Here is a 21,396-nt window from a genome sequence, read left to right on the forward strand (position 1 = left end):
TCCTCTAGAAAAACCAGGCCTGTCCAGGTGAAACATGCTGTCACTGCCTAGCGAGCAGCTTCTCCCTGACCCGGGAGCTGGGCACTGATGCTGGGCCTGGTGTCTCTCACCGCCGTTCCCTTCTATAGTCTGGCTTTGGCCTCTGGCAGCACATGTCTTGCTTCCTGCCAGCTTTCTTACCTCGTGCTGTCCTTGCTCGCCTCCTGGCTTTTGCATCACTTTTCCTGGCTCTGTCTGTGGGTCCCACCTCCCTCCTACGGTGGGGCATGCCGCTCAAAGGACTCGCGCTGCTTTTGATCTCGAGATGGGCGGTCAGTTGTTTTCTCCCTTCTGTGATCTCGTGTGATGTCGCATTGAATTGTCATCCCATTAAAGGAGGCAGCCCCTTCATCTCCAAGCCCTCTGGCTTCTCTGACCTTCCCCGGGGACTTTGAAGTAATTGTGGGGTTCGCGAGAGGCACTTCTCTGTAGCCCCCATTTGAACGTAGTGATGTGAGTTCCTTTGTACTTGCGTGTCTTTTTGCACAAGGTTAATTTGTACATGATTTTAGAGCTCTGATATAACTCATTGTTCTCAATTATACCCATACATTTTAATGGCAGCTCTTTAAATTTTTATTTCTGACATTTCCTTTTATTTTCCCTCTTCTTCCTTACCCTTCATCCCCAAGGGGAGCAGGGTGATTTGGTCTAGCCTCATTTTTTTTCCACTTGGAATTGAACTTTCTTATTACTTTCCCCTACCCCGCAAAGACTGCTGTGTCTACTTTTTGATGCTGAATTTCAGACTGGGAGGGAGGAGGGGTTGGGAAAATAATGCATGCCGGGGAATGATGCACATTTTGTTATGATTTCCTACGGAACAGCATTTACTTCCAGCCCGTATGTTTAGAAATGCCATCTCAGCCAGTCACCTTATGTCCAGAGCTTGTGGGGAAGGGGAGGCTCGAAGAGGCTGCCTCCGCCTGGAGAGCTCAGAGGCACAGGAAAAATAGTTCCTTAGGATTTCGTGAGGCACTAACCTGTCCTTCAGTGGCTGCCACTGATTCTCTGTGGCATTTGCCATGTGAAACATTTCACTTCAGTTAGCTATGAGAATTTCAGAAACCTATTGTTGAAGATGTAATAACATAAAACCGTATCAGCTGAGAGGCCTGTTGAAACTGGAAGGTATAGCTGAATGTGAAACATCCCAGCAGCCAGACCCGTTAGAGCAGTGGTCCCCAGTCTTTTTGGCCCCAGGGACCGGTTTTGTGGAAGACAGTTTTTTCCACAGACCGGGGTAGGGGGTTGGTTTCAGGATGATTCAAGCACATAGATTCGCCGAGGAGAATCTGCCGCCACCGCCGATCTGACGGGAGGTGGAGCTTGGGCAGTAACGGGGGCGATGGGGGGTGGCTGTAAACGCAGGTGAAGATTCGCCAGCTTGCCACCCCTCACCTGCGGCCCAGGTCCCAACAGGCCTGGTTGGTCCCCTGCTTTAGCACAGAGCTTCCAGGCCCAGACAGAGTGGCTCCTCACACCCTTTGGCCTCTCACACTTGGCAGTGTTATGGCTCAGGAAGAAGCAGAGCAGCGTAAACACGCTGTGTGGGTGCCCCAGCCCCAGGGCCCCTCAGGAGGCCTCAGTTTCCTCAACTGTAAGGGAGGGTATCCACTCACAGAGGTTTCTCTCAAGTTCAAAATTCTGTGACTCTGCACAACTGGTAACTATAAGACTATTATCAGGCTACTTTGAGCCTGATTTTAGGTTTTGATGAAAATATTGCTTGAAAAAAGAAAGTTAATGTAAAGATATTTAGGGTATGTTTAGATCTGAGGTTATTGAAGAAGGAATTCCCAGTATCCCACTGTCCTAACAAAATCATTTTCTTTGACATTTTATCATCTGTGTTAATCCTCTTGCATGCATTTAAAAAATAATTTCAATCCTAGCAGTTTATTTCATATTAGATCATGAATATACATATTCTTCATAAATATTTTCATGACTTCATGATATCCATTTATTGGTGGATTGTATTTACTGAACTACCCCTTTAGCGTTGGACATGTAGGTTGTTTCTCTTGCTTTTCTATCTTTTAAATTTATATCCCCATTAAATGAAATTACATTTTCGGTCTAAGACTATAATTAATTTAAAGATTAGATTAGTTAGGTTAATTGGATTTCTAGACATGTAAGAGTAACATGGGTGGGCTTTACCAACATCACTCATAATAAAACAGCAGAAAGAGCCCTGGGTGGTATGGCTCAGTGGGTTGAGTGTCGGCCTGTGAACCAAAGGGTCGCTGGTTCGATTCCCAATCAGGGCATGTGCCTGGGTTGTGGGCCAGGCCCCCAGTGGGGAGTGCACAACGGGTAACCACACATCGATGTTTCTCTCCCTCTTTCTTTCTCCTTCCCTTCCCCTCTCTCTAAAAATAAATAAATAAAATCTTTTAAAAAATAGCAGAAAGAGCTTCTGGACACACAGAAGCTATTAAGTGCCCAATTGGTATATGATTTTAGATCATATTTCTGTAAGTATGTTTTTGCTCTCTTAAGTGCTTTCTCTTCTCTTGTGTATTAGTCAGCCCTTTCTGTTCCTGGTCTGAAACCACAGACTCCAGAATCCCAATCGGTTCCTTCTCTGAACGTGGCCGTTTGCCTTGTGTTATCTCAGCCGTTAAAACATCCTCTTTGTCGTCTTTTAACCCAAAGGGAAGATGTTTTGTAATACCATTGGAGTCCTCTTGACTAATCGTGTGGTCCAGCTGAATTGTCCTCAGCCTGCACTTTCTGGACAGGGTGCATCTGAGCTGCTGCGGAGGGCTGTGGACCTGCCAGCTGGGAGTATGCTGTCTTCCTGTTCTGTGGGGTGCTTTTTGTGGGGGAGTGCAGAGTGGGGAGAGGGCATTCCTAGTTGGTGCTTCTTGAGATCTCGACCTTCTTGAGTTCCTCCTTCTAGAGGGCTTTAACTTACAACTACATTCAAAGGTTCTAGTTGCTCCCATATCTTTCCTAAGTACCTCATTCCTGCCTCTGGAATTAGTTAAAACAAGTTTGCCACATTTTGCATGGTGGCAAAACAGATATCCCTGCTGTTGAGCCCTGGGGGCTTTTATGCTAATTTGGGCCTCCTCTTTCTCTTCCCCATGTGAGTGGGAGGCCTGCCCTTTTTACCTTCTCCCATTATCTCTCTCCAGGGACAAGCGTTATTTAGGGTTCGGTTGTGGTACCTGGTCCATCCAGGGCAGGAGGAGGGTCTTTCTTTTCTAGCCCTGTGGTCCTGGTTTTAAGAGAAAAAATTTGCCTGTTTAAAAAATATCTATTAAACAGGAAAATAGAGACAAATGTACTTGAACAAACAATAAAAATATATATGTTTTTAAAAATATCTATTAAGGATATTTTTGTTAAGCATGTTTACCTTGTATATCCTTTGTAGTAAAAACAAGAACAGATTTTTAGATTGCTTTTAAAATGTCATGATGAAGTGAAACGTATCTGTTCAATCTGAGAAAAGATTCCGATCACACAAGCTTCTGTTTCTGTTTCCACTTAATTCTTATCGCAGAGTGTGTGCAGCACATCTGACTTGACTGCCACTCATATCGTGAATGTCCATCTGTCCTTCAGGTCAATGTGAGAGATGGAGGGGGAAGGACAGACTCAGAGGGGGAGGGGTCAAGCAGGTTATGTGACTCGTCTCCCCCCACCCCTGCTACTCACTGTCCCTGATGAAGGCCTCCCTTCCGCTGAGCGGGCTGGAGCGACCGTAGAGACTAGTGGAATGTCACACACTCCCTTTAATGGTGCAAGGGCAGGTGGGCTGGAAGCCACTGTGTTCTAGGAGAGGAGTCCCATTGGCTCTGCTGTGCAGCACACGGTGCTTTCCAGCTGACGGTGGGTCGGGGGACATATCCCAGAACACAGTCCTAAGATACTGAATCTGCACTGTAAAGTTGCTGAAAACGTAGAGGTGGGTGAGACCTCAGCAATCGATCGGTATTAGTACCATCACGTGTTTCGTGGGTAAACAAACTGCATCTCAGAATGGTGAGCCAGTTTACCCTGGATCGCAGCCTGTTACTGAACAGGGATGGTAATTATATCAGTTGACGTTTATGAAGCATTCCCTATGTACTTCTCTAAAATCTTTACATTTGACCATCCCTGTTCAGCAGTAGGGCAAATAACAGTCTTAAAGAGGGTGAGTGACTGGTTTGTGGTGGGCCTGGGATACGAACCTAGGTTCTGAGTCCAGAGCCTGAACTCTCAGACACACTCCTGTGTGGGCAGATGGAGACCCCCACCCCAGAGAGGGCAAGTGTCTTATTCCGGGACACACAGCACATCAACTCTCGTTGAGCACTAGGCTATCCATGACGAGAACACCTTTTTGTCATCAGCTGCAGACACTTTACTTCCAGCTTCCCTCCAGATTCAACCCTGAAGTTTTGAGGAATGTCACTAACTCCGTTTACTCGGAAATATGTGAGGGCAGAAGAGACCATCGTTAAGTGGCTGCACTTTTGTAGACCTTCTGACAGCTTCAGGACAGTGAAGGTGTTGGTGGGTGGCCGCCGCCTTGGCTGGTCGCTAGCAGAAGGAAAGAGGACAGGATTGCTCCAAGGCTGTGAAACCATGGCAGGGCCAGGTCCGGGGGCAGGACTCCTGCACTCTCGTTGTTATCAGACTTCAAAACCCTTGTGTTACTTCCTTTCCAGAGCAGAGAGAGCTCGGGGCTGACTGTGTGCAGGATTCCCTGCCAAACCACTGTGGTGTCTCCCTGGCAGAGCTAACCCAACATCTGACTCCCCAGTTCTTCACAGACAGGATCTTTCTGGTCTCCCAGATCCCCTGTGCTCCCTTCTTTTGCGGGTCTCTGTATTAGTCTCTTTTCTTACTAATCGAGTTCATGATGGAACTGTATCAGTGGCCTGAGGCCCTGGATTCTAGTCCTCGCTCTGTCACTTTATATCATGTAACATCTCTGGGCCCCCCTCTCAATGGGGAGATAATCATGTCATGGAGCTGCATACCCATGGAGCACAGGCAAGTGCAGCTCGATGAGTGCAGTGTGGGCCGTGCAGTCGGCTAGGCACTAGACATTCTGCCGTGATGGAAGTATTCTGGGTCTGTGCTGTCCAGGACAGTAGCCACTAGGCACAGGTGGCTGTTGAGTCCTTGGAATGTGGCCAGTGTGAATGAGGAACTGAATTCATTTAAGTTTCAATAGCTAGTGACTAGTAAGTACGAGACAGGAGATGTGAACCTGCTCCTCCCCTAATAAATCTCATTTCCCACAGGCCTCTCCTCTTACTGCGGGGAGTGGTATTCCAATTTAAAAGTAAGTGTTTCTCATAAAACCTGGCCTCCAAATGCAACCCAGGACTTTCATCTGATGCTCAGCCAAAGAGGCAGCGATCAATTGACCGATGCAGACAGTCCCTCTGAAGGGTAAAACTGGCTGCACTGGACTCAGATGTTCTGACAGTCTCACCAGTGTGACGCCTTCCTCAAAGCAATTTGACTGCATTTTTGCTTTACGAAGTTAGAACTGAAACCCCCATGGCAAATGTAACTCGTTAGGGCTCAGGGAAGTCATTGATGTGCCCTGGGTTGCTGTTCTAATGCTAAGGACTTCCAGTTGGAGGCTGGCAGTGAGGAAGGCAGTCTTCAAAATACATCTGAGTACTAACGAGTTAAGGATGCACTTTTCATGAACAGCAAAGTACATGCTCATGACGGTGATATTAACTGTATTGTGTGCCTGTCACACACTAGGCCTTTTGTTAAGTGCCCGTGTAACCTCCTTTAATCATCATGACATCTCTGTGACATAGGAGCTGTTAGTATTCTCATTTTGCCCACAAGAAAACTGGAGAAGAGAAAGGAGCCTCAACTTCCCCAGCGTCACTCAGGTAGAGCCAGGGTTCAAACACAAGAGCCTAATTCCAGAGCCCATAATCCTCAAGAAACTGGGGGAACATCAGCCTTCACCTGCAGTGGAAAGTGAGTTAGATGGGGTAGTGGGATCGATGGGCACTGGATCCACGTGGTCAGGGAAGCTTCCTCCCCTTGGTTTTAAGCCTCACTGTCCAAGCAGTTCGACAGCGGTGCAGTCGTTGGGGTGGTAGGGAAGCTGATGGCGTTCCCTAGTGCAGCCCTGCTCATCTTCATCATCCCTGCCTTCCTCACGCACTCCCGAGCCGGAGTTTCGGGTGTGGGAGCCACTCACCAGCTTGTCCTGTCACAGGGATGCACTCATTGTGTGTGTGCTTAATTAGCATGCACACAGAGCTGCTTCTGCTCCCCCTGTGGGGTCATGCTCCATGAAACAGGGTTTACTATGCCATCGTTCCAGGAGGCTTTCCCGTTTTGATTCTTGTCAGTCAAGTAGAGATGTTCATGTTGGAGGTATGCTCAGTGGTAAGACAGTGAGCAGTCACTTGGAAATGGTCCACTTCCTTTTTTGCTCCACACTCTCTCTCCTTTGTAGGACCAGAATGCATTGGAATGTCATTTGGTTCCTTTTGGGGGAAAGACGAAAATCATGTGTGGCAGTAGAAAAGCTGAAAGCCAGGTGATTGGAGCCAGTCCCGGTGTTGGCGATCTTATAGGGAAACCCAGGTTCCTCCACCTTCTGGGCATTCATTTTCTCATCTGTGGGATGAGAGATTGGGCCAGACAATGACTAAGTCTCTCTGGAGCTCTCCATTCTATGAGGAAGACACTTGCTAAATTTGCAGGACAGTGAGGATGTCCCTTCCAGCTCTGGGCAGTCTTGAACATCCATGTCCTCTCTCCTGCAGGCGTCTTGGCCATCCTCATCCCCCGCCTGGACCTGGTCATCTCCCTGGTGGGCTCCGTGAGCAGCAGCGCCCTGGCGCTCATCATCCCGCCCCTCCTGGAGATCACCACCTACTACTCGGAGGGCATAAGCCCCCTCGCCATCGCCAAGGACGCCCTGATCAGCATCCTGGGCTTCGTGGGCTTTGTGGTGGGGACCTATGAGGCTCTGTACGAGCTGATCCAGCCAAGCAATGCTCCCATTTTTATCAACTCCACCAGTGCCTCTGCATAGCTGTCCGGGTGCATCCCCTGCACCTGCCCACCCCACCTCTGTGTGTTCCCTAGCTCCTGGCCCCAGAGCCTCAGGCAGGGTCCAGCTGGGCTCTCGGAAAAAGCAAGGTTGCCGTTCAGAAAGCCCGGTACCTGGCACCTAGGTTCCCTGGGCCAGGTAGGACTGAGGACAGGTGGGGAGAGTGGCTAGCAGATACGCCGGAGGCACCGTTAGTGGCAGTGCCATCATTGTTCATTTGTGCTTATTTAACCAGAACCTTACAGCTGTCTCCCCTCATCACGCCTTCTCCCTTACCTGCCTCTCTCCTCCGACCCATCTCCCCAGAATTATTCTTTTTGCACAGCTCACTTTATTTAAAAATTTTAGCATTTCATTTTCTGGTCCAGACCTAGACTAAGTAAGTAAAAACTCGCTCTCTTTATAAAGTCGGGCCTATCTCTTTCTCATATCTCTCCCAGATATTTTACCTCAATTTTCTCCTACCTGTTCAAGTCTGCAGCAGGTGTCTGGACCCACCTAGTAGTTGAAACTAGCCCCCAAAGCTGGAGTTTTTAGTCTCTAATCTCTCTGGCTTGCTGTGACCCTTGCCTACACCTTTTCCTCTCTGAATTCCTCATATGGGTCACGATACTGTATTCTTAGTTGCTTTAGCTCCCAAAAGACATCAATTGCTGCCTCAATTGAAAATATTTATATTTTATTTTATTTAAAATTAGCTTTTGTTTTTAGACTCTCCTGATCTGAGGTCATTGTGAATCCCTCCTTCCTCAGTCAATTTGTATCAGCTTCTCCTGCTGAAAAGAAACTTGTTCCAGGAAATGTCTGCGTAGGTCCTCAGCACAGGAGGCTGAGGACCTCAAAGATTTTAATCAGGGTCATCTAAATGTGTACCTCTGCGGGAGGCCTGGACTGGGTCTCCCATGGACCAGCCTGATTTCGTGTTGAGTAAATATGAAGGACTCGGGAAATACCTGCTAGTGCACCAGGCCGGAGGAAAGGATGGCGAAAGGAACGGATGGCCGTGTGTTTCTGCCCAGGGGAGGCTTATGAAATGGTGGCTTTGTGCGCTCAGGCCTCTTTTTCAGCCTCAGCCCCTGGTCTGCAAGCAGCATGGCAGCGTTCAGTTGCCATGGTGCCGGGAAGACGCCCACACTGTTGCCATGGGCGAGACGGTGAGGTCAGTGTGCACAGACAGTCGAAATTAAGTTCAGAGAATTTCCCGCTGCTGGTCTGACACTAAGTGCGGTGCTTGGTTGTTTACAATCAGCGGGCGGCAGGGCAGGCACAGTGCCCTGTCTGGCTGCCTTCTCGACCTGGACTCTAAAGTTGCCACTTAGTTGGGGTGTCAGTCCCCTGTGTCCTAAACACTAATTATGATGCCTCTCCCTCCCCCTGAGGGTCAGACGTAGCCTCAGGGTTGGCTCACCTCAAGGTCAGCCTTCAGGTGTGGGAAGAAGCTGCAGAGAAGGCAGAGGATGGTATACTGCCTTGCTTCTGGCTTCCCCGTCCTCCCTCTAGGTGTGAGGAAGCATTCAGAAGGGCATTAGCCACTGGCTCTCGCTCTCCTGAGCTGTGTGCATGTATGTGTGTGTCTGTGCATATGTGGCAGGGTCCTCTCTCCTCCACTCCTGTCACCAGGCTCTTGCTTACTTACCCGGAGCTACAGTTTGCCCTGCAAGTTGGGAGAGCAGCACAGCTTTATCAGGGCTTTTTTGGTTTTGTGTTTTACCAAAGCTCCTAAGGGCTCTGACCCACCTTTGCAGCCCCAGGTTTTTCTTCCTTTTCTGTTCCAAAGCCAAACTTTCTCATCGTAGTGACTCCTAAGTTCCCTAACAATCTACTTAGGAAGATGTGATCAGTGGTGACTTGGTCTCTCTTAGGAGAAGGACACTCTTCATCCACCGTTTCTGCTCATTGGTGGTGCCGAACAGGTGCTTACATGACCAAGACTCTAGCTGGAGGTGGCAGCAGCCCTGCCCTCTGAAGCCTCAGGCTTAGAAATGACCAAAGCGGGCTCAGGAGTTGTCATCTCCTGTTTGCAAGCCTGGGCCCCAGCAGTCTTTCCGCAGTGGTCCTGAGAGTGAGAAGGTGCGTGTCAGTAGAAGTGGCTCAGATGTGTGTCCTGCCCGCAGCTCCTGTGGTGGAGGCTCCTGTGTGCACAGGGAGCTGCTCAAAGCTGTCCTGTCCAGGTGGGCAGTCGCACTGGGACTCTGATGCTGGACCTTGAGGGGTAGGTAGCACAATACTGAGGTCCTCTGGCCTCAAATCTCAGCTAAATGCAGGTTATTGCTTCAGGATCCCTGACCCAGAGAACGTGGTGTATAGGCGAGGGGGCTCTGGCTTTGGGGCTTCTGGAAGCTACTTTGGCTTGGCTTTCCCTGTTTGATCTCTTTTCTGTGCTCCTGACTTGCCAGCCTGATTGCCTGGCTGACTCAGAAGACCAGGCAAGGTGAACCCAGTCAGTGGGCCTTTTGGTTGTGCAGTTGCACTGCAGTTTGGCGTTGAGCAAAGGGGTCAGCCAGAGGATGGCAATGGGAGGGAGCCCTTCCTCCTCTTCTGGAAGCAGCCGTCTGGGCCCGCTGAGGGAAGCTTCCTCTTCTGCTGCCTCTGGGCCTTCTGTAGTCAGGGAGCCCTTGGTGTCTTCTCGCCACTCTTTAGGAACCAGAACCAGCTGCCCAGCCGCTTCCTGTGCCTTGCTCCCTGGAAAAAAGCTCCGGCATAAGCAGGAGTCTGATCAGGAGCAACAAAGCAAAGGCTTTCTGTGGTGTGAGGCTGCATCTGCCAAGCCAAAAGCTAATCCTGGGTTTTCTGGCTCAGTACTGTTAGTCTCTCCATCCCTTCCCCAGTCTCCTCACGCAGCCCCGGATTTTTATTAGCTTAGAGGTAGCTACTCAGAGACCCTTGTTCTGACCTGCAAACGCCACTATTGGGAGCCAGTATCCAGCTCCCTGTTGGCAGTGTACCTCCCCTTAAATGCAGGTGCTTGCCGAGAAGAGCATGACCTGGCATATTCTATTCAATTTGCCTGGAAGTTGTCACCATTCACAAGTGATGCTATTTATAGTGTGCTGCTGTCCGGCTGCTAGGACCCCTTCATCTGCTCAAACCTGGCCAGATCTATGTGAATGTGGGGCTCGTCGTAGCTGAGCAGCTTCTGCCCTGCCCTGTCACTCACCTCCCCAGCTAGATCCACTGGCTGGTGCTCACCACTCTCTATCTTCAGGAGAGGTAAAATCTGCAGTTTCAGCAGTTGTCTTAACGTGATGGTCCCACCGGACAGGTATGTCAGGAAAATCTTTCCCCTCCCCCTGTACCCCTGTCTTGTTTTTTCCCCTTCCAGTTTCTCCCAAAATTATAGAATATCACTTCTGTTTAACACTACATGTTCGCCTCATGTTTTTCTGGAAGTGCAAAATCTCAGTCTGTGTCTGTTTACAGCTTTCTGCATTCACTGTTCACGGCAGGGGCGTCGGTATCGGTGGGTGTATTTCGTAGGTGATGAGCAGGCCGCGCAGCATCCGCCCTGGCCAGAGCATGGTGCCGGTCCTCGCAGTGGAGACACCCAGTACAAAAGGCACGACTTGCTAATTAGGGAGTCGGCTCCAAGTCTGCCGCAGAATTAAATTCTCCAAAGTGCATTACAGATCTCCAGGACCGTGAGGGGAAGAGATGATGTGGTTTGTCTGTGTAATCATGGTCGATACTTTCAGACAATTAGTCCTGCGGGCTGCGGGCTGTTTGCTCTGATGGAATCAGTTTGTTGCATTTCTTCCCTGTCCTTTGTACCACTGGGTCATTCCCTGGCCGCGGGACACAAATGGTGCTGATTTGAGGTTATCAGAGAGTGGGGGTGTGGGTGGGGGATGAGGGTGGAGGGTGCCTATCATAAGCTGTGTTTTTTTTTCATTTAAATCAAGGTGATTCTGGGGAAGTCATGTTGTTGTAGAGAATGATACGCTCATGTGACCATTGTAAGTCATGTCAGCGGGTGCGTGGATACGAGGAGTACAAAACCTGCCGTCCAGCAGGCCTTGATAAGCACACAGCGCTGTGTGTGCTGTGTGCCCACGTGAATGTGCGCTCCCACATGGTCTGCGCAGGGACCGGGTCGTGCAGGAGCTCGTGGAAGATTTCGTTTGGGCTTCTGTGCACGGATCATGTGTTAAACTTTTCCTTTTCAATAAATGAATTTTATTTTTTATTTTTGAAGGTTGTGGTCTGTGTCTTTGTTTTCACTTTTTTGTTTTAAATGTCACTGAGATCCCCTTACTTGATCTTACGTCAGAATGTTTCTAGTTTATTTCGTAGAGCTCGTGGTTGGGGGCGTAGTGTGAACAGTGGAACCACCTGTGGGGTTGAGCGTCCCAGAGAAGAGGGCCAGGTGGCAGTTTTCCCATTCGACAGTCCTGTGGTTCCTGTCTGCTCTTCTCACCCTCGCTGTGAATATCGGAGGACCGCACGTACCAGGGTGATGGTTAGTTTTGTGTGTCAGTGTGGCTAGGCTACAGTATCGAATAATCCAGTTATTCATTCAAACACTAATCTAGGTGTTTCTGTGAAGGCATTTTGCAGATGTGGCAAAAGTCTACAATCAGTTCCCTTTAAATAAAAGATCATCCTCAAAATGTGGGTGGGCCTCATCCAATCAGTTGAAGGACTTTAAGAGCAAAACTGAGGTTTCCCTGGGGAAAGAAGAAATTCTTGCCTCAAGACTGCAGCATCTGCTTTTGCCCAAGAGTTTCCAGCTTGCCACCCTGCCAGCCCCAGCAATCACTTAAGTCAATTCCTGGGAACCTCTGTGTGTGTGTGTGTGTGTGTGTGTGTGTGTATACATGCACATACAATACATACATACATACATACATACACATCCATCCATCTTACTGGTTCTGTTTTTCTGAAGGACCTTTACCGATACGAGAGGTAACACCCAATTTTCTTGAAAAGGGAAGATTGATTTCAAGACAGTGGAAGAGATGACTCCCCTTCTGTTCTTGTCGCACTTAAGAAGAAAAGCGAGACCATCTCTAACAGGCCCTTAGATGATTTGAAAACTGATCTTTGTCCATTACTGAATTAGCCTTGTTCGGAAGCAGAGCCCTCAGAGAACACTATTAAAGTATAACACTTTCCTGAGAGAGGAGGGTAGGGCGTGTATTATGACCATTTTCAGTTATCAATATTATTGCTGGAACCGCGGGTCAGAGAGATTCAGTGACTTCCAGGTGACCAGCCAGTAAGTGGCAGAACTGGCACATACACGCACGCCCTGTGAGTCCAGAACCCCAACCCTTCCCCAGGCACTGGCTGCCTCCCCCTCTTTGTTACGGCCTCAGTAGGGACGTCTCCTTTAGGGGTTGTTGTGAGGGTTAGAATGTTAGAAGGTGCCTGGCGTGAAGGGCTTATGAAACATTTTTTGAAATATTAGCTGAATCGAAGAAAACCAAGACTCAAAAGCAGTTTTACTTGTTTTTCTGATTGTGTGTGCATTACAGTCGTGTCTTGCTCACCTTGTATAGAGCATTCAACCCTTTTTAGATTGCTTACCTCTTCACGTTTTTATTCCTGCTCACCTCCATACGTAATGGTCGTAACCCTTCCTTCCAGGCAACCAGGGCTGTCCAGGTCAGCCCACTGCACTGCTGGAGGCATAAACTTGAGTGACAGTGGACTGAATTTGGACCCTACACCCGGGCTCTGTACTAGTGAGGCTGACTTGCTCAGGCTCAGCCCAATGCAGATGCCTGCTGGCGTCTCGAGTAAGACGTCTGGAGTAAGAAACTGTGTGTCTTTACTCAGTGTGCTTTGCTAGACCCTTGGCTATTGGTCTCCCTGCACCATTTATTTTTTGAAAAAAAATTTAAGGTGTAATCTACATATAATAAAATTGACCTGCTTCTTTAAATGTCCAGTGTGATGAGTTTTGACAAATGTGTGCAGTTGTTCAACCACCACTTCAGTCAAGATGCAGAATCTTTTCTTGACCCCAAAGTTCCTGAGCGCCCCATGCAGGTAATCCCACCCCCACGCCACTTGGCCCTTCCCAACCACTGACCTGATCTTTTTGTCTTTAGTTTTGTCTTTTCTAGAATGTCATCTAAGTGGAACCGTGAAGCATGCAGTCCTTTCTGTATGGCTGCTTTTACTTGACATGATGCTTTTAGAATTCATCCTTGTTATGTGTGTCAGTAGTTTGTTTCGTCTTTTTGCCAAATAATATTCCATTGTGTAGACAAACCATAATTTATTTATTTAGCAATTGATGGATGTTTGAGTTGCTTCTAGTGTTTGGCTGTTATGAAAAAGCTACCATAAATATTCATGTACAGATCTTTGTGTAAACCTAAGTTTTATTTCTCTTGCGTAAATACCTAGGAATGGAATTATGGAGTTATATAATAAGTATGTACTAGCTGTATAAGAAATCGGAAAGTTGTTTTCCCAAGTGACCGTGCCATTTTGGGTTGCTACCAACAATTGATAAAAGTTCCTTTTGTTCCATATCTGTGTCAGTACTGTGTACTCTGGTCTTTTTTATTGTAGCTGTCTTAATGGATGTGTACTAATACCTCCTTGTGGTTTTAATTTACATTTGCCTAATGACTAATGATGTTCTGTATCTTTTCCTGGGTTTATTTGCCATTAGTTTATCTTCTTAAAAGATGTATTTGTTCAAATACTTTTCTTCTTTCAAAACTTAGACTTTTTAAGAAATTTTAAGCTTCCTGGTTTGAAGTCATTACAGATTCACAGGAAGGTGCAAAGAAATGTATAAGGAGGTCCCGTGCTCCCTTCTCCACGCCTCCTCTGGTGTCTCCCTGCTGCGTAACTACAGTGCAGCACAAAGCCAGGACACCGGCATCGGCAAAACCCATAGAGCTCGCTCAGACTTCCCCAGTTACGCATGCGCTCATTTGTGTGTGTGTATATGTGTGTACCTTTAAGCAATTTATCACATGTAGCTTCCTCCACCACAATCGAGATGATTAGCTTACTGCCACGAGACTCCTCGTGCCACCCTTTCTAGACACACGTTCTGTGCCCCCCCCCATCTCCCTAAATCCAGGCACAACCACAAATCTCTTCTTCATCTGGCTTGTGTCATTTCACAAACATTATATAAATTGAATTGTGTTGTATGTATCCTTTTGATGGGCTTCTTTCACTAGATATAATTTCCTTGAGGATCATCTGAATTATTTTCTGTATCAGTTATTTTTCCCTTTTCATTACTGAGTTGTATTCCATGATATGGATGTACCACAGTTTGGTTAACAGGTCACCGTCGAAAGAAATTTTCATAGTTCCCAGATCTGGCTATTACCAATAAAGCTGCTGTGAATATTCATGTACAAGTTTCTACATGAAAATAAATCTTTATTTCTCTGAGATATATACCCAAGGGTGCAATTGCTGAGTTGTAGAGTAAGCCCATTTTTAGTTTTAGAAGGAACTTCCAAACCAGCTCCCAAAGTGACCGTGCCAGCTGTGTATGAATGATACAGTTTCTCTGCATCCTTGTCAGCATTTGGTGGCGGTATTATTTTTTTGCCAGTTATTAATTGTGTAAACGTTTTGTTAGATATATGCCAAAGTATTTCGTTTTCCTTGGAGCAATTGTAAATGGCAATGTGTGTTTCATTTCAGTCGCCACGTGTTCACTGGTACTGTATAGAAATTGATTCTGGAGTGTTAATGTTGTACCTGTGACCCTTCTGCACTTAACAATAGTTCTATGGATTTCTGCTTAGATTTCTTGGGGTTTCTATGTAAACAGTTGTCTGCAAATAGAGATAATTGTATTTTTCTTTTCCAATCTGTATACCTTTTTTTTTTTGCCTTATTGCGATGGCTAGAACTTCCAGTACTGTGTTAAGAAAGAGTGGGCAGAGTGAACTCTCCAGCCTTCTTCCCGGTCTTACTTGGAAAGCGTTCAGCCTTTCACCTTTAAGTGTGATGTGAGCTGTAGGCTTTTCACAGAAGCTCCTTCTATTTCTGCACTGAGAGATTTTTTTTATCATGAATGGGTGTTGAATTTTGTCATGCTTTTTCGGCATCAATTAATAAGATCATACAATTTTTTTATTCACCTGTTGATATGGTAGATTAATTACATTGATTTATTTTTGAATATTGAACTAGCCTGGCTTACCTGGAATAAATCCTACTTGGCCATGGTATACTATTCTTTTCGATATTGTTGGATTGTCTTTTGTTTTTTACTCACCCTGATATTTACCCTGACCAATGTAGAATTCAGAACGGTGCCTTTTTATAAATGTGCGAGCTGTCTGCCATGACTGCTGTTCTTGATGTGAGGATGCTTTTGCCTCGGGCCAGGTGCCTGGCTGCTGTGGTGCCAGTGTGGCTCCTTAGGTCCGAGTTTCTCGTCCTCAGTATTGTGACCATTCAGGGCTTAATCATCTTGTGTTGCGGGGGCTTTTCCATGCACTGTAGGATGTTTAGCAGCCTCCCTGGCCTCTCCTCACTGAATGCCAGGCACACCCTGCCATTTGCGACAACCAGAAATGTCTCTAGATACTGCCAAAGGTCTCCTTGCATCAGGGGTAATTTGGGGAGAGGGTAGAAACAGCACCCCCTTCCTTTTGAGAACCACTGCCTTAATATATTTAGCCTCTCCCTAGCCTCGCTGGGGGGACGTCCTTTCATCTTGGCCGTGGAACAAAGGTAGGTGTGTGGTCAGGGAAACCACAGAAAGATCCTCCTTTTTAATAGTGACAGTGAAGTAAATACCTGCCATCTCCTGGCAGTTCCCTCTGCCAGCTATGCTAAGCACTGCCTACATTATGTCCTTTAGTACTCAGATTCAGTGGAGGAAGGTCCTGTCCCCAGTTTGCAAACTGAGACAGGAAGTTGAATAACTTGACCAAGGTCCCATGTTTTCTAAGTGGAGCCAGCTCTGTCTGCCTCCCGACCTCATGCCTCTGCCCCTGAGATCTGCTTCCCTGATCCTGATTCTGTCACTGCTCCCCTCCCTCAGCGGACACAGCACCCTTCCAGGCCCTAGTCTGGGTACCTAAGTCCTCCCATATTCCAACCCGCCCATCAGAAGTACCCACCGTTGCCCAGATGCTCAAGACACTTAGGCCTTCACTTTAGCCTGTTCTCTTAGCCTCTCCAACTCGACTCTCAGTGCTAACTCTGAAGTTCAGTTTTAAGATCCAGCTGAGGCAGCTGCTCCTCTCTGGAACCTTCCCTAGCCTCATCGGTAGTTCCCTCCCTAATAATGCCATGATGTCCCCGCTTTGGTTGGCCCCATCCCTGCTTATGCGAGAGAGGTGTGACCACTCGGCCAACATTGTGAGTTGCTCGAAGCCTAGGTCAAATCAGGCTTGCTCTCCCGTCCGTGGGGCGAACCGTGCACCTGGCATTAGTGACCAAATTCAGCGCAGTTCCCTTCAGCACGGAGTGGGGTGCCCTGGCCCCTGGGGAGTGGACAGCACTGTGTTCCTTTTGAGTTCGGTACCAGTCTAACTGAGCACTCCTTGCCTGGACCCTGTGGATGTGTTGGCGAGCCTTGAAAAAATTCTAAGCCTGGTCCCTGAGAAAGTCTGTTCATTCGGAGAGACAGCTCGTGCCTCTCCCCGAGATGGAGCTGGCACGGGAGGTCCGAGGGCTTCCCACGTCTGTCCCGAGGCACCCAGTGTGGGTTGTTGGTGAGCACCTGGGCCTGGTGCCCTCGGAGGTGGCACCTCGCCTGTCTGTCCTGTGGTGTAGGGAAGACGGGCCGGCTGTGCTGAGTTGAATTCACTGTGGGCCCTGGGCAAGTCACCATATATCTGAAAATTTTATATACTTTATCCCCTCTACCTTTCAAAATCTCTGTATTCCTCATCCAAAAGGGAGTGGTCTTCCTCCCAAGGCCTTTGGCTCTGCCCTTCTTACTGAAGCTTCTTGAACCTTTTCTGAGGTTCTAGCCATGGCTTCAGTCTCCCCGCCCCGCCCCCCACCGTGACCTCACGCGTCTCCCTCCAGCACCACTCTGGTTTCTGGAAGGCACATTTGCCTTCCTTTAGAAAGCCCCGAAAAACCCCATGTGAAGGCACAGCCGTGCGGCCCGCTCTCCCCTCCACCACCCGGAGGAGCCGTCTGGAATCCGTTTCCCATCCGTCCTGGTGGATCCCAGCTGCCCTTTCTCACCGGACTGGGTTGTAAGTCCTGCCCTCCACCCCCACCCCTTCCTGGCTGTCCCCTCCGGCAGCACTCAAGGTTGCCCTGGGGCTCTGAAGGTCCAGCCTCAGAACTGGAGCTGGGGTCACAGGAGTGGCCTGGAGTGCAGCCCCAGGCTTGAGCAGAGTCCACCTTCCCGATTCTGGACGCCCTGGTTGTGAGTGTGACCTGGAAATGCAGTGGGTTCTTGCCTCCGCACTCAGTGGATCATTGGGTTACCCTCTCGGTCCTTCCTGCCGCTCTTCCTCAGCCCTCTGATGTCCCGTGTTTGTAATTTATTTCATGAACCTGAACATAAGGTACAGATGTGGAGTCAGGCAGCCCTGAATTGGATCCTCGGCCTGGGGGACTTCACTTGAAGTTACCCACGTAAGTTACAAACTACTTAATTTCTGGGTGCCTCTGCACCTCCGTCTAAAAAATGGGCATGATTTGATCCAAGATAGTGGAGGAATAAGTAGAAGTTGCTGGGGAGAGGGAGGTATACAGGGACTAAATAGTAATGGAAAAGATATATAATGTAGATTAAGTTAAAATGTAAATAGCAATTGGCATGATAGTACTCGCCTCGCGAGGTTTTTGTGAGAATCAAGTAAGACAGGGCATGCCGGGTGCTTGCGCAGTGCCCACATACAGCAGGTGCTAGTGAGAGGGGGTCGTGAGGATGACTGCGGTGACTGTAAAAACGCCCCGTCTGGAAGCCGGAAGCCCCGGGTCTCTGCCTTTCTCTGCCGCTGTTATGCTGTGTCATTCTCAGGGCGTTTGGAGCCCCAGTGGCCTGAAGCGGGAGGATTTCCCTGAAAAAATCTTTGAGTACTGGTGGGCTGGGTCTTGATCTCAGAGAGCCCTCTGGTGGCTGATCCATGAAGGTGCAGTCTCCAGAGGACAAAGGGAAGGAGGGGCCTGGTGTGTGCAGAGGTGGGCTGGGTGGACAGAGGCTGAGAGAGTAGTTTTATAGGGGGATTCCTTGGGCTGGGTCTCATTCCTGTGAAGCTCTAGCTGTGACCCCTTGGACACACCTCCTCTGTGGGTCTCAGGGTGAGGAATGCTGGGACTAGATGAGTGTTTCCCAAAGGTGACTTAGGGTTTAAAATCTGAGTGGTAGTGGATTTTCACGTGTGCTGGATGAAACTTGCAAATCTTTCAGCTCATGGGTATTATTGTTTTAAAGGGAGTAAAAAACTAAAAAACTGCCCTGGCTGGCGTAGCTCAGTGGATTGAGTGCGGGCTGTGAACCAAAGTGTCACAGGTTCGATTCCCAGTCAGGCTACATGCCTGGGTTGCAGGCCATGACCCCCAGCAACCACACATTAATGTTTCTCTCTCTCTCTTCCCCCCCTCTAAAAATAAATAAAATCTTTAAAAAAAACTAAAAAGCCTAAATGTGCTAAAAGAAAAATATTAAGTAAATAATAGTACAGGTGGTATTCTCTCGGGGCCAAATCATAAAAGTGGCTAGCACAACAACAGAAATTTAGGCAACACTGGACTAGGTTATTTGTCATTTCCTGCACAGTTCTGACAAGTTACTGCTACCTGCATACTACCGGGTATTATTTCTTAGCATTAAATCACCATTTATTGTCTGTGCTGCTATAAGTTCTTTGTGTGTATTCCTCAGAACGGTATTAGGGTATAGGTGTTACTTACTGTCTTAGTTTTACTGAGAAATGAGAGGCCAGGCCCCACCCGCCTGAGTGAGAACGGGTCTGCACCCGAGCCCGACCCAGAGCCACAGTCCGCGGTGAGAGCCTGGGGCGGGGACCGGCTCTCGGGTCTCAGGACTGGTCAGCGGACGTTCCACTAGCTGTGGACAGTTGTGTCAGAATTGGAGGCATTTTTTTCCAAACAGTGTCCTGGGCCCCACCCCCAGCGCTTCTAATTTTCTGTGTCTGAGGTAGGGCTTAGGGATCTTTATTTTAGCTATTTTGCTGGATTTGGGGGTAACTTCTAGGGTCCCCCCGAATTCTTTGCACCTCAGCTTGGAAGGGCCTGGAGGCCCTTGTGCACTTTCTCTGACTCAACCCCAAACAGGGTAAGTGGCACAGAAAATAACAGTAAAAAAGATATTTTATTGTTGAAAAAAACAACCACTGAAACCACGCACACCGCCATTCACGCTCACAGCCATGCGCACAGCCGTGAACCACGAACCACGCACACCAATGCCCTCACCCACACAGCCCTCCTCCCCTGTCAGCAGCAACCCTGTGGGTGAGAGTCTCTGTTGCTCTTCCTTTTGACTTTCGTCTCCAGAAACAACACGTGAAAAAGCAATGGACCAGAGAAAGGAATGGGGGGAGGGGAAGTAGCGAGGCCACCAGAATTCTCTGGCCGCTGCCACTCCTGGCTACATACACTCTACACATGTGTACAGACATATTATTCACAGGTGCCCACATGTGCAGACATGTGCCCACACTGACCCTCCATGCATAGGGTTGAGTCACTGCAGGTAACACTTGGAGATGGAGGGGCAGGCGAGGGCCGGGTGCCCAGTCTGGACACACGGCTCTCCAACTCCTTGCCTCCACCCTCCCTGAATGGACATTCTCGAGTCCCTTGTGTCTACAGAAGAAAACTCCCTTTGGGGGAACTCATCTAGACAGCAAGGTTGAAAAGTGCCTAAAATTTTTTTTAAAATGATGAATTATGTCCTTCCTTCCTTTGTCCCAAAGTGCTTGCGAAACTTGGGATGAAGAACCCAGAGTTCCATGAGGTCTGAATTCTTTCACAAAGAAGGTCCAGGGCTCGCAAATCCGGCTCACCCTGGCTGATAGAAAGTCACGTGACTTAAAGAGGCGGAGCAAGCTGCTTTGTTGGAATTTGGATTAGAGATTCCAGGAGACTGAGGCCAAAGCGATGATGCTCCTCAGGCACCCTCATCTCCCTCATTCGCAATCTCATCCCCGATGCCCAGCACCGTGCCTGGCACGGAGCAGGTGCTGCCATGGACATACAAATGAGGCAGGGTGCATAGGTGACTTTCAGTAACTGCCCGCCTGCTGCTCACCTTTCAGTGCCCAGGAGGACACCCTGTGGCCCTCCGAGGTCAGTGACCCTGGGGCCTGGGCTCTGTAGTGTGTGTAGCAGTAGCCTGTGAGGCAGGAACCTGCCTCCGCCTCCAGAATGGAGCTGCCTGTGGGCAGGTGTCCGAATGCGCCCCAGCGGAGCTCGCTCACCCAGTGGTTCAGGCCCCTCCTCCCTGCGCGCTGAGAGATGGCACATCAGAGACTGGCCGCCTCTTGCCCATCTCAGGAGTCAGTTTTTCCTGGTTTTCCAGGGTAACTGCTCCGTGCATCCCCTCTCTGCTGGGGACCCCAGTACTGTTTTTGGAGCTCTACCCTCTGCTTCCCTCTGTCCTCAGGGACCAGGTGTGGGTCTGGAAGAGCACATTTCAAAGTGTGACAGCCCGGAATGGGTATGGGGGCTTCCCTCCCATCGTCCCAGCCACGCGCCACTCACTCTCTGTGAGACCGGAGGAAGGTGCCAAGTCCTTGGCCTCCCACTGCTCTCCTCTGAGGACAGCTAGAACATGACCTCCTCACAGCTCCCATAATCACTCTCTACCATGTCAGAGCCCTCATAGTTGGGGGGTGCCTGGGGCTGGCCCTGGCCTGTGGGAAGCCTACCCCCCACCTCACAGTCGGCATAAGAGGGCCCAGCCCGACTGAGACGCATACTCACCCCCTTGTAGCCCCCCTCTGCCAGGCAGGGCCCTCCCCCTCCCTGCTGGAACTGTGAGTGGTAGTAGCTGATGGCTGTGTACTCATTGAGACAGGGGGCCAGCAGGCGCTCCCGGGGACTGGGGGCCCGTGGGGGCATCAGATCTTCCAGGTTCTGATTGCTGTAACGGGGTGGGAGGGGTGCCCGCTTGTTTTCCAGCTCCAGTGGGAAGGGGAACCCCCCGTAGAGACCAGCAGGTTCTGGCATCACAGCTGGGTTCTGGTGCCGGGGAGGCGAGGGTGGCAGAGGGCCCGGGGTCACTTCAGAGTGGGGGTATTCCCAGCGCTCCTTCCTGGAGTAAGTGGGGGGCCAGACTGTGGCTCCTCCCGGGTACACTGAAAGAGAATAGCAGTATAGGGTGAGTTTTGCATTGCCCGGGAGAAGGTTCCAGCTGGCCTGATAGTTGC

At 49.1% G+C, this 21,396-nt stretch overlaps 2 protein-coding genes across 5 annotated transcripts in view; one reads left to right on the top strand and one right to left on the bottom strand.

Moving 5' to 3' along the window:
• SLC36A1 (solute carrier family 36 member 1) overlaps window positions 1-11,281 on the top strand; it is a 45,491-nt gene extending 34,210 nt beyond the window's left edge. For all 3 annotated transcript variants that reach the window (XM_028528322.2, XM_036014537.1, XM_036014538.1), the window contains exon 11: window positions 6,801-11,281. In XM_028528322.2, coding sequence (XP_028384123.1) covers window positions 6,801-7,072 — 272 coding nt within the window. In that variant the 3' untranslated portion in view covers window positions 7,073-11,281. The remainder of the gene's footprint in view (window positions 1-6,800) is intronic.
• An 8,622-nt stretch (window positions 11,282-19,903) lies between these two features.
• FAT2 (FAT atypical cadherin 2) overlaps window positions 19,904-21,396 on the bottom strand; it is a 70,706-nt gene continuing 69,213 nt past the window's right edge. For both annotated transcript variants that reach the window (XM_036014631.1, XM_028528041.2), the window contains exon 24: window positions 19,904-21,324. In XM_036014631.1, coding sequence (XP_035870524.1) covers window positions 20,792-21,324 — 533 coding nt within the window. In that variant the 3' untranslated portion in view covers window positions 19,904-20,791. The remainder of the gene's footprint in view (window positions 21,325-21,396) is intronic.

Source organism: Phyllostomus discolor, chromosome 13, assembly GCF_004126475.2.
Source record: "Phyllostomus discolor isolate MPI-MPIP mPhyDis1 chromosome 13, mPhyDis1.pri.v3, whole genome shotgun sequence".
In the NCBI taxonomy this organism is placed as follows: Eukaryota; Metazoa; Chordata; class Mammalia; order Chiroptera; family Phyllostomidae; genus Phyllostomus; species Phyllostomus discolor.